The following is a 17,192-nucleotide window of genomic DNA, read 5'->3' on the forward strand; positions in this document are numbered from 1 at the left end:
TAACCGAAGCGGCAACGGCGGCAGCCGCCAGTCTGCCCCCCCCGCTTTGCCTCGGCAGACAAAGGCCGGTTGGTACAAGCTCCCCCCACTCCGCCCCTAGACCCCATGGGAGCCACCTTACGGCCGCCCCCACCAGCCGCCGGGCCGCGCATCCCGCCGCTAGGGCACAGGAGGAGGGGTGGAAGGGGCCGCGCAGTCGGATTGGCGGGGCGTTCAGTGGCGGGGCGGGTCGCGCGCGCGCCGTTGCCGCTGTGGGGGCGGGGGAAGGAGGGTGAGGTGCGTGGAGGGCTCTGGGCACCTCGCGGCTCCGGCAGCGCAACACTGGGCCGGGTCGGGCCCTGGCGGTGGAGGGCTCCGCGCCTCTGCCCGGGCACCTCCCGGCTGCTACTTTTCTCCTTTTCTCTCTCCCCCTCCCGCTGTAAGTAGCTGGGGCCTCCTCCATGCGGGAGAAGAGGAGGAGGAGGAGGAGGTGGGAGCTGCTCGCCGGCCATCCCCGGCGCCCGGCAACTCGGAGTCGACCCTCTCCTGCTGCGCCGTTCCTGCCGCATCTCACCACGGCGCTCAGCCGGCGCTGAGCCCCGTCAGCGGCGCCGACAGCAGCCCCCCTTTCATTCTGTCCTCCCCTCCCCCCAGCTTTATTTTGTAATTTTTCCCTATTGCGTGTCCGTGTCCCCCCCCCGGCCCCCCCCCCACTCCCTTCCTCCCTTTGGTTCTCACCCTGACTGCGAGCAAAGTGTCTTCATGAGCGCAGAGGATGTCCGGGAAGCACTACAAGGGGCCTGAAGTCAGTTGTTGCATCAAATATTTCATATTCGGCTTCAATGTCATTTTCTGGGTAAGTGGGCCGGTTGCACGGCGCTTCGTGTCTTCCTCTGCCACCTTCATCTCCCTTTTCTCCTCCCCTGCCGCCGCTCCCGGGCTCGGCGCGGATAGCACTGAGCGCTGAGCGACGTGTGAAAGCGGAGCCCGGGACCGTGCGTGACAGTTGGGCGCGAGGCCGGCCGTTGTGGGTTTGAAGAGGGCTTTCCTGGGGCACGAGGCCGGGGAGGCCGCCGCCTCCTGCTCCCCCGTCAACGCGACCGCCCGGCTCTGGGTAGCCCTTCCCGGAAAGAAGCAAGTTGGCGTGCTGCGTGCCTGCACCTTCGGAGGCTGCCGATTGCGTTTCCCATGCGGCCCTCCTCGTTGCTTTTGTTTTAAGTGTGAAGAGGGTTTCTTGCCCCTTCTTCTTTTTTTCCCCTCTTTCTTTTTTCCACCTCCTTCCTTCTATCTGTCCCCCTCCTCTGCTTTATGATGAAGGAGGGACCGGCTAGACACCCGGGCCTGCAAAAACAATTGATCTGCGCGTTTTCGTGCTGATATCCGTGTTTAAATAAACAAATCACAGCTCAAGTTCTCCGAACAATGCTGTTTAAGGCACTGATTACACAATGACGAGGTTGTGTACGGCATGGGTTTATTATGATTTGCTAATATCATGTAGTAGTAGCAATAATAGGATGGAAGAGGGAGGAAACTGTATCCCCACCCATCCCTAAAGTGCGAGTCCATGGGGAGTCTTGGTTGGTCACTTGCTGGGATTCCTGACTGTGCTGCTTAATCTCCCGACTGACTTGACTACACAGTGTCTTGTCGTCACACTATTCATGCAGTGTCTATAGAGTAGGCAGAACTGTATAGTGAAATGTAACTTGCATATAATAGTGTTTCTAGCATGTTCTCAATGTGTTGGGTTTGAAAGAAAAACAGCTGATTTTGGATGTGTATGCTAAATTTCATAGCCACAGAGGGAGGGAGTGACCATTATCACACAAATGATGAGGTCTTATCACTGCACAGAATATTCAAGTTGGGTGAAGGCAATTGTGTACAGTCTTGCTCCTCTTTCCATGAGGTGATCCATATAGCAATGAGAAACATGGATGAACCCAGGTAGGGTGCATGTGTTTCTGAGGGAGTTTCAAGACGAATTGTGCATATGTCTGGTATAGCAGCTTCTTTTGGCTAGAAAAGGGAATTGTGACAAAAAACCCAAACACCTCTCCTTGAGTTTTTGTGGACGAAGGTGGGGAAGAATAAAGGAGAAACCTTCTAACCAGTACTGATTGTCACCTTGGTGAGACTAGAGGAGAGGGGTTACGTGGCCAGCAGATATTCATAGTTAACCCCATGTCTGTGTGCCTGGAAAATAAAGATGCCCAAAGAAAATGTTTTGGAAAGATGGAGTTTTTGATTATTTAGCCTTCTGTACTGAAATACTGTTAATTAAGAAAGTAAGCTGCTAGAGTGAAACTGACTGTAGTTTTACTGCCAAGACCAACTTGTGGAGTTGAGTGGATGCAAGCGTTGTAGTATTCAGACCCTACAGTATTGTACTATTGTACTCTTTGCTCGGATTTTAGTTGTTGAGTTTGCCATGATTCTTTTCACTTGTCTGTTTTTAAATTTTTTATTCCCCTGTGCATATGTTGCTGTGAACACGTGTTTTTCAGCAGGGAGCAGAGTAGTGTGAAGGAACACTTGTGTGTCTTATCCTAGGACCAGAAGAGGGAGGTTACGGTAAAATACACATAAACATGTTATTGTGATCCTTGAGGCACTGTCAGGCTATAGGAAACTCTATACCCTGTAATTTCCTTCATTTTATTCTCTGAAGGCTAATGTGCAAACAGTGCCAAGTGGGGAAGCGGTATGTTTCAGGTATTTTGTGGTTGCTCCTTTTCTTGTTCCTGTGTTGTTGAGGCAGATGCAGCATAGCTTTAGCATGATGACAGATGTTCCTCTTGTAATCAATTGGGTTAAAGAATATCTTGCTAGGCCACTACTGCTGGAATGCTGATCTGAAGACCTGAGTCTGTCTCCCACTCTGCCATTTGTTTGATGTGTGGCCCTTGCTTACAGATTTCCCCTTTTGCAAAATGATAATTGCCTCATTTGTGTTCTTGACTACTTGTCAAGCACTTTGGCTCTTTGAGTTGAAAGAGTTTAGTAATTTCTTCAGAATATTATAGTCTCTTTATGAGGAAGCTTGCATTTATTACTGTGCCTCTCATGATTTGGAGTGAAAACATAAGCAGTTACACTTGTAGAATACATTTTAATATTGTTTTTTATTGAATTAATTGCAAACTCTTCAATAGTCTGTTATGAAACTGGACCAGAGAAGCTGTAAATTTGTATCAGCAGTTCAGTTGGCTTTTTACAGAAAATAAAAATAAAAAATAACCACTAATGTAGTCATTGTAAATAGGTTCCAGAGATGAAGAGATCATCATATTAACCCCATGACATTTTCTGGGGAACTTGTGAACATGGAGATAGGCAGGACATCTTTGTTAAAACTTAGTTTTAGCAGAACACTTTAAAATTTTAATGTAAATAAATAGAAAAATAGTCTCTATTCCACATAATAAAACAATACACTAAAAATAAAGACAACTCAGAAGAGTAATGATTTTGACAAGAAAATTGTCAGTGCCTTGAACAGAAGAATATTATAGATTTTCTGGATTTATGTGGGGAGTGATTGTACTGCTTAAACTGGATATATTACAAAATATTGGAAGCTTTATATACTGTGGGATATGGGCAAAATAAATTATCAAACCTTTTTTGTCAATTTTTCGATTTTGTGCTGGTCTGTTTTTTTTTTTTTTTTTCCTTAGCATCACAACTGGATTATTGGAATAATGAATTTGAGAGTTGTGCTCTAATGATGTATATGTAGTTGTAACTAAAGGTGACAAGATGCTTTTCAGGAGATAGTTGTTGATCTTACATTACCTCAGATAATGTGTTCCCATGGAGCTGTGTGTTTCATACTGTTGAAGAAAACGATACTATTTGCTAAGTCTATATGTAATTAATGTTTTAGGCATATTTGCTAGCTTTGTTTTTTGGAAAGTTGATGTTAAAGTTGGTAAATATGCTGGAAGTATTTGTTCAGAAAAACTTATGTGCTCTTGTGGAAAAGGAAAGCTTTTTTGGCAGTCACTAAAGTAAGATTTAGGAACTGAGACCAAGCAGGCAGAAATACATGTAAGTCAAAACTCCAGTATTATGGTTAGCTTTCGTTGCTCAGCTGCCATTCTTCTACTGGTTGTTAGGGCACGCAACTTTAGGCTTTAACTAGAGTAGTGTAATGCCATTGTGAAAGCATTGTGTGCTACCTTTTCTGGACTGGTGAAATAGTCTTTTTTTTTTTTAAGAGCATTTATGTCTTTGTCTAGGTAAACCCTAATATAATCTAACTTAGATGAGAGCTGTGGCCATAATATAAGGTAACAGAAAATATTTTTCTGTAATTAAAGCAAGAAAAAAAAAAAGGCTCTCCTCTTTCCTTCCTCCTAAGACTTCTATGTAGAACAATGTCAAAGGTACAATGCAAAAAGTAAAAGTAGGCTGCCCTGCTTCCCAAAAGGCAAGAACCAGTTCCCCTTCTGCTTTTGCAAGACTCTTTTAAGCAGACTTTTACTTCCAATAACTGTTTTAAATGGCTCTTTGTGCTTTATTATACTTGATGGAAGCTATAGATATATCTTCTTGTTAACTCTGAGTTTCAATCCACCCTTGATTCTATGGATGCTAGCCTAGTTGGAAAGATGTATAAAAAGCACTGACACCTTTGAAACCTTTGCTTTATGTGATGATTCACTGCAAATTTTGAGATATGCTGCAATTATGATACATCAGCATATTACAAATCTTAATTTGTGTGTTAATTTGCTTGACATCTGCTGATTTTGATGGTAACCATATGGGAGCCGAAATCGACTTCTGGATTACAGGAAGGTTGCAGGAAGAAAATCTGTATAAGGTTATGTGTGTTAAGGGAAAAGTGTTAGAAAAGTGCTCTGACCTTTAAGGGACAACAAACAGATTACTTATTAAATTCTGTACATTGTTAATAGTTTATTTTCAAAGACAATTTTCTCATGTCAACTGTTTTTCAGATATCCACAAGAAAGTTTTTGGTTATGTAATTTTCGCTTGCCACAGTGATTTAAAAAAAAAAAAATCAATATGAAACTTGTTCTGTTCAGTTTTCAAATGCGTTCTGTAGCATTTGGTCTTTAAAAGACTGCATTGGGAAGATGCCCTTGCAGGGCAAATGGAAGCATTTCAGTCTTCCCCTTTTTATGATCAAATGACTTTTTATTTTTTAAGAATTTCTTAATAACACAGTTAACAGCATTTCACAAGTGGTCTTGCTAGAAACAGAACAATGCTTGTCTTGGACACAACTGTTTTGTAACAGTGAAAGACAGTGATGTATGTATTAATGAAATGGATGCATTGTTGTAAGTTTGGATTCCTGAATCCCTCAGTGTCTCTTTCAGCAGATGTAGCCCCAATTGTTTAAATGCATATAAAAATATGGTAACTCCACCGGCTCCAGGGAGCTTGTGTCAGATTTAAAGAAGTAATTCTCGGATTAAAAATTTTCCCTGCCACTCATAACTTTGTGGCAGGCTGTACCATTGGTTATAAAGCAAGAAATAGATGAGGAACATGGACGAAACTGTTTGCTTTCTCCTGTGTTTTGCCAAAAGTAGATGATACAAATACTGTTATTGTTTTAAGCTATTTGATGTTTAGAAAAGATTGAAGAAGTATAAGGGCACAGGAGCTAGAAAAAACTAATTGCAATTGTGTGACAACTTATTTTACATACTTCAGTGAATATTATTTAAGTTGCATTTGATAGTTCCAATACCTTTCTTTTGTGTTACAGATTAATTTAGTAAATGTATTTACCAGCCTTCCACCTTGATTGAATTGTCATAATAAGTTTTATGTGGTGATACATATGTCTCAAAAACCAAAGAATTAATTTTGAATCTTTAGCATCACAAAGAAGAAAGGAAAAAAAAACCCAGAAAAGCTGATGTGTATGAGTGGCACCCAGAGTACAGACACCCTCAACAGAATACCTCTGCAAGTGAAACTTTTAATGAATATTTGTATGTATGAAAACAATTTGTTATTGCCCCTAGTCCCATACTCCATGTTAATGATATTTTCTTAATAAAGGTGACAGTTACATGTTCTGGAACATTGATTTTGAAGGTGAATGTGCTATTTTAATTCAGTAAGATAATCTTTTTGTGATAAAGTCTTTGATGTATTTTTTATATATGTATATACTTAACTGTAGAGTATAATAGGCACACAGGGAAAACAAGCATGAGCTATACTGAGGAAGAAAGGCTTTTTTTCTATATGTTTTCGGAAAAAAATACTTATGTCAATGCAGTAGATTTAGGGTGATTTTCAAATGGAAAATGTGAGGGAGAAGATTGTTGTGGTATTTGTTGTTTTTTTTTTTTTTTTAATTTTTATGTGGGGAGTAGAAATAAGAAAAATATGAGGAACTTCTGTCCTCTCCAATGGACAGAAGTTGGTAAGTGTGAATATAAGCTGTTCTTAAAGAACAGTCTCTAAAACCTAGTCACAGTTATTCCATTAACCCTGAGGTACTTCGTAGCAAATCTTTTTTTTTCTTTATTCCTTGGACTCTGTAAGATGCAATAGTTAATGATGAGTGGAGGATAAGAAACTTGGGCTTACAGCTAGTGAAACAACATTTCCTTTTCTTTTGAGTCCCATTCTTACAAGTAGACTTCTTGTTGAAAATACATTATAAACTGTTTTGGACACTAGGGCTACTCCAAGTTAGATATTTGGAGCAAGAAGTTGATGTGTTTTTTAAATGCTCAGTCTAGGTACCAAACAGTTTATACTCCATTAATCAAGGGCGGTAGCCTGTGAAGATTTGCTGTAAGCGTTTAGAATATAATGTTTTGGTTCCAATTAAAACTGTAGGTGAGGGAGAATATTTTTGTCTCAAAGAAATCTCCTGACCTAATTCTGCCAGTTAGGGAATTCCAGTATTAAACTATAGTACTGTAAAGTAGAATTAGCCTTCATACGTTGCTTTGCCCAAAATAAGCAGCACGTTTCTTGAATGCATGACTAGTAGTCTGTCAACAGGACTGTTAATTGTTTTATTGAGGTAGGCGGGAGCAAGGAACTGAATAGCTCATGAAGTAACTCAGCTCTGTTAGGGATGACCCAGAAATCATTGTCAGTATTAACCATTAAAGTGCCTTTCAGAATGGTACTTTTTTTAAACTCTCCTAAATATCTGACTTTTTGTTTAGCTAGTATTTCATAGTGACTTTGTATTGTTGTACTGGTCTTCATCTTTTTTTTCTCATTAAAAATTAGCAAATATTATTGCAATGTAAGAAATATAGGACTAAACAAAAAAAAAGGTTATTTATTTTTACCAATGTACTGAATTGCATTCCATTACAGGTTTACAATGTAAAGTCCAGAAAAACTTATTTTTCTTATTTGAGGCCTAATTTGTTTCTTTTCTAAACTTGCACTATAGTACAATGGAAAACATACAATTTTTTGTGATTGTGCTGCTGCTTCTGCCAAAAAATACCCTGTCTTGTGGATCACTGTGGATATAGATTTTCACCGATTTCAGCAGGACTTTGTACAGATGTAAGGGTTTGTATGGGTGGGTGTTGCTGTTGGTACAACACTGTGTGTAGCTGCTTCTGGTATGCTAATCTAGAGCAGTCCAACCTTCCCCTTAAATTGGCATTTAAAAAATTCACCAATGCACTGAGGCTTGCAGTCAGGAGTGCTTGATTTGGTATCAGACTGACTCAGTGTGATCTCCTATAACCTCCAGATGGCCTGACTTGCAGAGATGCTAAAAACAGTCAGATTGTACTCCTTTGGCTGTATAAAATAAATGAGGCAAATGGCAGTAGAAGTATTTATTTTAATACACATCAATCTCCACATCAGATTCTTCAGTTACTGTTTCACCTTTCCAATCACTTTCCTCTGGACAGCATTTAGAATAAGTATTTCAGCACACACAGCAGATCTTATGAATGAACTGTCAATTTCCCACAGAACTGGGAAAAATCAATATGCCTCTTCTAGGCCTTGAAAATCCCTTTGCTCTTAGTGAAAGCTCCATTACATCAAATAATATTGAAAGTCACTTCAAGCCAAGCTCTTGATGTGTGGTGATAGAAGATCTTTTTTTTTTTTTTTTTTCTTTTTGCAATGAGGTAAATACATATTATGAAAACAATTTACATACCTATTCTATACCTGTTGACATCTGTTTTTCTTGACAGCAAAACTTCTTGTGGAAAAGTCAAAGAGCTATAGGGCTTGCTGCCTAAATATGTTCTCTTTCTCCTCAATAGGCAGGCAAAATTATTCCTAAAAGTATTTGTTGATTCTTTTTAATATTGTATTCAAAGAAAAGTATTAGAAAGACACTAAATGCCTTTAGATATATGAACTACTTTAGGTTCATAGAGGCTTCTGTTTTGTTTTCCTGAGCATAGTATTAATGAGTCAAAACATGAGTATTGTCATAACTCCAGTAAGCTACTGTTATAGGGTAGTCAGTAGGATATAAATGAGACTGCAAGGATGTTTGCAGTAATTCAGCCTACTGCGTCTTTCCTAGCATTAGTAGCTCACATTTAATAGGAGTCCAGCATAATTTACTTTTATTTAGGGACTAATCTTCTATGATGTGGAACATTATTTTATGTCAGGGCTTTCTGTGTCTAGAGAGCAGACTCTCAGCTGAGCTCTGGTGCCCTAAGCAAAGATGCAGCAGCAGCATGTATGGGGTGTCATTCCTGGCAGATCCACCTGACATCTGTCATTTTGTCAGAGCCTGCATCACAGGTTCTCCCTGTTGGACACCTTTGCTTTATGTACCCATGCGCAAAGCATATATTTGTTTATCTCTGTGAGATTAGGTTCTCTGTGTTTCCCTCTCATTGAATTCCGTCTCTTTTGCATTCTGTTTTCCAACCAGCTGTGATTGAGAGCTAGAAGGGAGTTCCCTTTGTGCTGTTTTATATATAAAAGTAGAGACACTGAGGAATAATGTTCATGGATAATGTGTGGCAGAGATTTTGTTGTTTTGTCATGCTTCAGTTAACTGTCACCTTGTGGAAGAGCTCTCTCAAATTTGTCTTTGCAATGCCATGTGGTTAGACTGTTTCAGTCTGGAGAACAAAATTTGGTAAAGGTAACAATTCAAAACATTAGGTCCTACCAGCTAATGAGGAAGAGGGCTGGCAAGTATCCTTGGCACTAGTGTTTTCTGCTATGCACAAAACAAGGGTTTCAGATTTTTTAAGTTTAATTTTTGCCCCTGTATTATCGAAATAGAGTTTGCTTTTGTGTGCGGGTAAAAGATGCCATTTGATAGCAGTTGTTTCCCTGGCTACCAGTTTCTATGGGTATATGTCTAAAGGAATAAGTGTGAATTCAGTCAGTCCAACAATAATGAAATAATTATGTATTGAAAATAATAAGAAGGGGCAAAACTTTTAAAATCAGAAGCCCTATTTTCCAACAAGTTATGTAGTTCATTTCCAGATGAAAATTGAGCCACCCGTCTTAAGTGAAGGCTACAAAAATATATGTATAAACTTAAAATATATATGATTGCGGTTAAAAAGTCCACTTGGGTCTAGTTTTTACTCAGTGTTGCTTGATGTCACAAACTTCTTGCTTGTTTCTCTCTATGGACATCCAGAGGGACGTGAACTCCTGCTGCTTTCCTAACAGCCTAATTCAATATTTTGTTTCCTGTCTGAATAACTGGGAGGACCCGATTCTGTAGCAGAGCCATTTCCCATGTTGGTTACAGTAGTGGCTTTGTGTCTGGTTTTGGTGTGTTGACTTGAAAATTCTTGTGTCAAAATGAAAGCAGGGGGCTGCAAATGTCTGGCAAAAGTCTGAAGAATCAAATGTACAGCTTCAATGGGTTGATAGTCAAATCTAGTGACTGACTGCACTCTTTCATCTGGGTCAGTTTCTATTGATTTGCTGTTTGGCTACAAGAATGGAGAGTAGGAAGATAATAGGATGGTCTCCTTTCCCTGTGTATACCAACATAAAGTGATTGTACAAGCACAACCTCTTTCAACTCTAGGTGAAGTGGTTTTGGACTATGGAGCATACAGAAGCATTAGAGATGACAGTGTGTTAATAATTAGCTCAGTCTGGTGAAGACTGTAGAAATACATGCTACTTGAGAAGCTCCTCCAGTGCACTTAAATCTTACTAAACCAGAGAAGATAATAGTTGTTATCTGTTTTCTCCAAACTGGTCAGTGATGTTAGAGAAAGAGCAGGGATAGTTTACCAAGTTTGTTGTAATGTGAGCTTAATCTGAGCTAAAGTTTAAGTGGACAGCTCCATCATCTACAACTTTGGTTTCTTTTCCTTCCTATAAACATTATTCAAACCACTATGCCTCTACCTGTAATAAGATACTTCAATGGAGTAGCCGACTGAAAGGGATGGTAGATGATCTTTCTGAAGACAGTTCATGGTGATTATCAATTGCCAAGTAGGTTATTCTCTATTCACTTTTTAATGGCTTTGTTGCAAATGAAAGAGTAATATGCATTTAATGTTGGAAATGCTATAACAATAAGATATAAATAATATAAATATATGATATTATAGCGATATAATACATATATGCATACATCATTATATGTATTATAATGCTGTATTAAAAAATAAATTCTTGCCTTGCTAGAGCAGTATTTCTTTGATCTATGTGCCTAAAAGCAGGACTTGAGTGGACTGGAAACCCATCTAACTGCTGTTACATACAAATAAGGGCTTATTGCACCGATCTTCCCTGGCTGTATTTTACTGTTTTGCTGCTGCTAGGAGTTCTGGCATGGTTTCTAGTAGTGTTCCCACTTCAGCTATGCAGGGCTCAGTGTATTTAAAAATGTTGCTTTCTTTTACATGTAAGCAGTCTCTTTTCTTTTACAAGACGTTTTGTTCCTTTCAAGATAGACAAAACCGCTGCTACTGGTTGTTGCTACTGTTATACTGTTAGAAGTATACTGTGAAGTCTTAAATATTTTAAGTTTGGAGTTGGTGAGACTCCTTTTTTTGTATCTTTGGAGATCTGTCAGAACTTCAGTGAGCACTGCTGTTTGACCCCAAGTATACTTAGGAGATATAGATTTTAATTTACTCTAAAAGGCTGCCTTGTTCTAGTCTGCCACTGTAACATGTCCTTAAAATGATTGCAGATGGTATTTGTAGAGGAAGGGAGAACAATTTTGATGTAACTGTGTTGTCAAAATTGTAGTCTAATCGCACTCGTGAACAAGCCTGAGGAATTTGAAGGACTTCAAGTTGGAGGGATGGACTTTTTCTGAATTGTATTTTGGGATTGGACTTCAGTATATAAGGTGGTAAGAGAAACCTGTAAATTTTTGCAGAAAGAGCAGGAGTGGAATACACTTCTTTTTTTTGTGAAGCAGAAGGCACATAGCTTTGAGAATGTAGTCTTCTAAAAGTGAGAAGGTGATTTGATTTTGTCTCAAACGTGTTCTGTTTCTGTGTTGCCTTTGGATAGATATTTTTTCCTACAGTTATGGTTATCAAAGTGCCACTTTGGGAGCTCTCATGTCATTGTTTCACTCTGTTTTGTTAATAAGCTTTATTTTAAAAATTCTCCAGCTTGAAAAAAAGCAAACATCAAAAGGTCAACCAGAACAAACATGTACAAAAAAACATTGCAGAAATCACAGAAAACAAATTGTATATCAATTGTTAAGTGCTTTCCCTCTCCCTCATCCACTTCCTGATGTGGTATTAATTTTGAATGAACTCTCAGCATAGCTTGCCTTCATCCACTTGCTCTGTAGAGCACAAAGTCTTTCAGCACTGTAAATGCTTGAGCCCTTGTTGCAGGCCTCTACGTAAGAGCAGCTCCTGTTGTCTTAATGGGAAACACTTGCTGTCAGCTGCATAATTGGCTTTCAAACAATGTATTTTTTTAAATTAAAAAATTGGGGTAGTGGGAAAGCCAAAAGACATCTCCCAAACAAAACACTGAAAAGACTTTCAAAAGAGCTCACAAAAATTCTTCAGTTAGCCTAAGTAGCTAAGAGCTGACAAAAAGGGTGATAGGCTAGTCTAACTGATCACTAGCCTATCAGGCAGTGTTTCTGCTAGTTTTGTGTCTTGGAGTGAGCATCCTATCTGACGATTTTGATTCTTTAAATTAAAACTTCCCCATGATAATAGGAGCTGTATATGGCTTTTAACACTTGCGACATTGAGAGAACTTAGCACACAGCGTTTATCCACAGCACAGAATTGTGACTGTTCTCTCCAGCTGTAGAGTAGTGGTTTGCTTGTGTGAAATAGGTTTACAGGTACTGAAGTATCACTTAACATTGATTTCTGCAGGCTGTGTGCTTTACCACTGGTCTGGGCAGCAAGCCGGTCACTCCTGTCGTGTTTTTTATAATTAGGTATGCATATTGCTGTATTGAGTCCTGATTTTGCTTGGCACATACATAATAGCAGCAACTTAATGATAAATCTTTGTCTGAAGAAACAACTAATGCTCATCTGTTACGTACCACCACTTATGTGGTCTACCATTAGCCACACAAGAAATCACCGCATTTTATTAATGACTTCTGAACTTTAACATCATCTTAGGCTAAAGATGGTGGCTTCTGCATGAAATATGTTCCATTACTGCTAATGGTGTCTTATTGAGTAAGCTAGCATGGCAGATGATAAAAGAATTTCTGTAAACAAAGCATAAAAGAAGCTATGTATATAAATCAAGCTTGAAAATCAGTTTATAGCCGATTGGAAGCTCAACATCTCAGAGTAGTTTTGTTTATGATTTTGTGATTTATAGAGAAAAGGTAAAAACAGCCTGTCTAAATATGGAACTCGATGAATATTGGATTTATTTTCTACTGCTAGATTTTCAGCAGTTTGTGGTAACATAATGTGAGTAGACAGTTGTAGTCTTACACTAGTACCAATGGTTTCAATATCATTAAAAGCAAACAGTGAAAAACATCTTTCCTTTTGCCTTTAAGGAAGGTCTTAAGTGTAAAACCAATTCTTATTGATGGCTTTAAAAACCAACCAAACAAGACAAGATTAACATTCCCTTCTTTTAGATTCATCATACCACCAAGGGAGATGAAGAACTTATTTGAGCTATTGTACTGAATCCTTCATTTGCCAGATTGTCATGTACCTTCAAATGAAACATTAACCTACAGAGCCAAAAATTGCTCCAAGGTTTTGGAGATTTGCCGAGCCTTGCCTTTTGTCTAGATGCAGTGCAAGGGAGTTCCCTAAGGGGAAGAATCCTGCTCTTCTTTCTGTAATGTGTGAAGAAACAATATATAAATGCACTTCTATTAAACAAATTAAAGATAAGTTTTAATGGTGAGGAATTGAAAAAATGTCTCTCAGAAGACTGAAGTCCCAATTTCTGTTAACTTTATGTGTGTTGACAACTTTTAGATACTTAGAATGCTTGTAAAAAATATATGTTAATGGGCTGTGTTTTGTATGGTGTAAAAGATGTAATAAAAAGGCACCTTTCTGAATAGTCTTTAATTTCTGTGTGGGGTCTCATGCAATTCAAAGGTAGTTTTGGAGGTTTGATGACTTCTTCTAAGAAACCTTAGAAACCTTATATTCTTAGAAAAAGAATCCTTTTTCTAAGGATGCAGTCTTTGCCAGCAAAACCAGTTTAAAACAGTTTGTGTGCCAGGATGCAGCATAAGATGCAGCTTCATAAACCAACTGAGAGGCTAGTGAAGTGTGACATGGAAGATGAATACACTTGGGTGAAGATGTGACTGGGGGAACTCAGTAGACCATTTTACTGCTGAAACATCTAACTGGTTTAACTGTCTTAAAGTTATATAGGGGTTTTTTTGTGTATGTTGTCCATGTCAAATACAAGTAGTATTTGTCAAAATTGGTCATTTCTATGGATAGACTAAATCTGGACATCCCCGCCTCCTCCCCCATCCCCGTCCCCATAGAGGGAACAATGTTGCTTTTAAGTCTGTGGATGTGTTGTGATTTCCATATTGTTTTCTAAGTCTAATACGTGATCAACCCCAGGCCGAATTAGCAACCCCTAAGTAGTGAAAAGGGGCTTGACAGATTTTTAATATATAATTACTACAGAAGTTATGGAAAGTAAATGATTAATACAGATAAAGATGTCTAGTATCACCTGGTATGAATTTGCCTGAAATGGTATTTCTGTTGCACTTTACTGAGGGTGGTAAAGGTGTGCTTTTTTCTGCCTTGACTTTTGGGATGAATGTGTGTCTAATGAAAATTCTTCTTTGCTGACATTATCTCAAGTCAGAATTTGGACTTCTTAGTCTCTCTAAACTGTTATGAGACTTAAAAATGAGTTCTCAGTGTTCAAAATAAGAGTGTTAATAAACTGTAATCATTGGTGAAGAAGCTGAGAGCAAAAGAAGTTTTACTTTTGAGTTTTAAAATAAGTATTGGAAGTAATTTGGTGAGCTTTATTAAAGGTGGTTCTGAAATATTGAAAAAGTTATGTCACTAATATATAGAAGAATTAAACTGATTTAAATTCAGTTATAGTTATACTAATAAATCAATATTTTCCTTTCAGGGGCATTTTGCATTTAAAATAAAAAGGTACATTCTTGGATTTGGATACAATATGAGAACAGAAGCTTGCACGGGGCTAGACAGAAAGTTGTTCTGAAGCTTTTATGGGTGACATGCTGGGAGTTATGCTAGTTGAGCTCCCCTTTGTTTCTCCCTGACATATAACATCACATTTGGATCGAAATATTTATTGATCTAGAAAGGAACTAAAATAAGGCAGCAACATCAAGGCAGTCCTCAAAGAACCTTTTTAGAAATAAAACAAAGAGAAAATACCAATGATCATATTAGACCAGACAAAAGTTATGTTCAAGTATCCCTAGAACAGTGGTCCGTGGTAGACAGCTGGTGAAAAGTGCAAAAGCAAGGCAGGTAGATAGGGATAATTCTTAGGGAACGTGCTTTAAGTCCTCAGCCTTTCAGAGACTGAATCAGGATCTTTGTCCTTAGTATCCCTAGATGTATTTTTCTTTGTTAGTTTGTCTGATTAGTCCTTGAATCTCATTTTTTGAAGTATGTGACATCCAGTTAGTAGTTGTACCTTTTCCCCATTAGTTTTGGCTTACTTTTGGGAAAGGTGGAGTTCCAACAGGCATATGATAAAGCACTCTGCAGCTTGGAGTGAATTAACTTTCATGTTCATCTGCTTAGCTTCTGTGAAACCAACAATAAAAATCCTACATCTGAAGAATGTAGTTTGAAACACCTTTTCTCTGCTCCCTGCCATACCCTGCCCCTGACTTTTCCACACAATACCATTAAAAAACAAATTTTGGCTACCTTCATTTTCAGTAGTTCAGATAGTTGAATTGCAGATGTTGGAGGCGTGTAAAGTCAAGTGAGTGTAGCAGTTGAAGGCAACTACAGCTGGATGTCACAGGCAAAAAAACTTGCTACTGGGAAGAGGAGCTATAAGTTTCCAGATAATGACCTGATTGGATCTTTACATGACTCCTTCAGTTGTAATGAATTAACCATTTCCAGCCCAGCTGAAAACAACAGGTTTAATGGCAGTGTATGTAGTTGGCAGTTTTTATGTAGGATTGCAATTACCTGCAGTTATGTCCTTTTCATCCTCTTTTCCCCTTGAATCCCAAAGGAGGAAGGAAGGAAGCAAGCCTATACTCAGTTCTGCCATCGGTTATAGTGGATTCTTATGCAATGATAAAATAGTATATGAGAGATGATAATTCTCTGATGGGCAAGTGAATCTGAAGGGTGTTTTCAGGCAAGCACCAGACTATCCCTTCCTTGGAATACTCTTTTGGAAGACTCTAGCAGTCAGTTTTATTACAAAAGTTGCAATGTAGCACTTGTCCATTATTTAGGAAGGAAAGATGTGAAGTTCCTTGCTTGTATAAGCCCTAAGAAGGTCTGTAATTTGTGGCTTTTAGAGAGAGCTGCCTAGGCTCTCTCTGAAGCAGAAATCAATGTGCTAAGAGTATGATCTTGACGGGTTGTGTAAGTTATATCAGTGGCAAGGCAGTACAGTGGACTCATCGGTGCTATATAAAAGTAACATCCACAAATGCCTAAGCTTGTATTGTAACAAAGCAAATTTTAAAATCAAGACAATCTATGGAAGTAACTTTATGTTACACCACACTGTTTGACATTTGATAAATAAAATGTGAGACTTTTCTTCTTTATTTGCATAATAGTTGTAGGAAGGGAGGAGGAACATAAGTGGAATGAATGATTACTACTATTTACCTGCTGACAAAGAGAAGACAACAGACAGGCAAGGTATCAACATAACTTTCTGGCTAAAAAATTTTAGATCCTTTAGAGCTAGCTGACTGTGCAGAGGCTGACTTCAGATTTAAGGTAATCTACTGGGCTTGGGAAAAAAACCAGCTTACAGAGTTCTAAGACTTCTAAGACTTTTTGTTTTGCTAAGAAATAATAAACGAGTGCTTCTAAAGTCCCTGTTCCCAGGGCTCAGGTCCATGATCTGATCCCATTGGGAAATGGATTTCCAGGTAAACAACTTTTTAGTTTAAAATCCTGTTGCTGTAGGAAATCTTAAAAAAAGAAAAAAGGTCTGAGAAAACAGTTTGGTAGCAGTTCATCCTGAAATATGTTCTATTTGCTACATGAGGATCTATTTTAGAAATACTTCAATGAAAACTTGGACAATGGAACAAAATGCTTTAAGACTTATAATATAAAGGTGTATATTTTGTTTGGTTGGTAGTTCTGGTTTTCTTAAGTTTTTAGGTGTGTAGTTTTGTGGTGGTTTTTTTAGGCAGAATGTTTTGTCACAAATTAATGTTTTCTTGACAGCTGCGAAGTTTTTCCCTCTCTGCCCCCTGCCTCAATACTTGCTGTGTTATACATGTATTCTACATCATGCCCCAATCATCAATATGGTAGATCGAACTGGATGAAACAAACTTATCTGCAAACTGGATTTAATGCTTTAGGCTAGATATTATTCCAAAGGTGTGCTTGCTACAAAATGTGGTTCCTACTAGTATTAATAAAATCAGTGTAAGCAGTGTACATTAGTATGTTTGTTGTTTTGTATATATATAGGTGTCTTTATGTACGTGTATATATATCTTCCTACTTCTGTTTTTTTACTTCTGCTCAATACCAATACCACGAGGCTTATTGGAGGGGACAGCTTTTGCTCTTGCCAGCCAGAATATGTTTTTGCAATGAAGG

The 17,192-nt window shown here is 38.6% G+C and overlaps 1 protein-coding gene across 5 annotated transcripts in view; it reads left to right on the forward strand.

Annotated features, from left to right (window-relative positions):
* Nucleotides 1–261: 261 nt before the first annotated feature.
* The window catches only part of TSPAN5 (tetraspanin 5), an 82,080-nt gene continuing 65,149 nt past the window's right edge, over nucleotides 262–17,192 (forward strand). For 3 of the 5 annotated variants that reach the window (XM_061992397.1, XM_061992398.1, XM_061992400.1), the window contains exon 1: nucleotides 747–835. Coding sequence is in view for 2 of the 5 variants with exons in the window: in XM_061992395.1 (XP_061848379.1) it covers nucleotides 755–835 (81 nt within the window). In the remaining 3 variants the exon portion in view is untranslated. Of the gene's footprint in view, nucleotides 836–17,192 lie in introns of all 5 variants that reach the window. The other 2 variants (XM_061992395.1, XM_061992396.1) reach the window with 1 other exon arrangement.

Source organism: Colius striatus, chromosome 3 (assembly GCF_028858725.1).
Source record: "Colius striatus isolate bColStr4 chromosome 3, bColStr4.1.hap1, whole genome shotgun sequence".
In the NCBI taxonomy this organism is placed as follows: domain Eukaryota; kingdom Metazoa; phylum Chordata; class Aves; order Coliiformes; family Coliidae; genus Colius; species Colius striatus.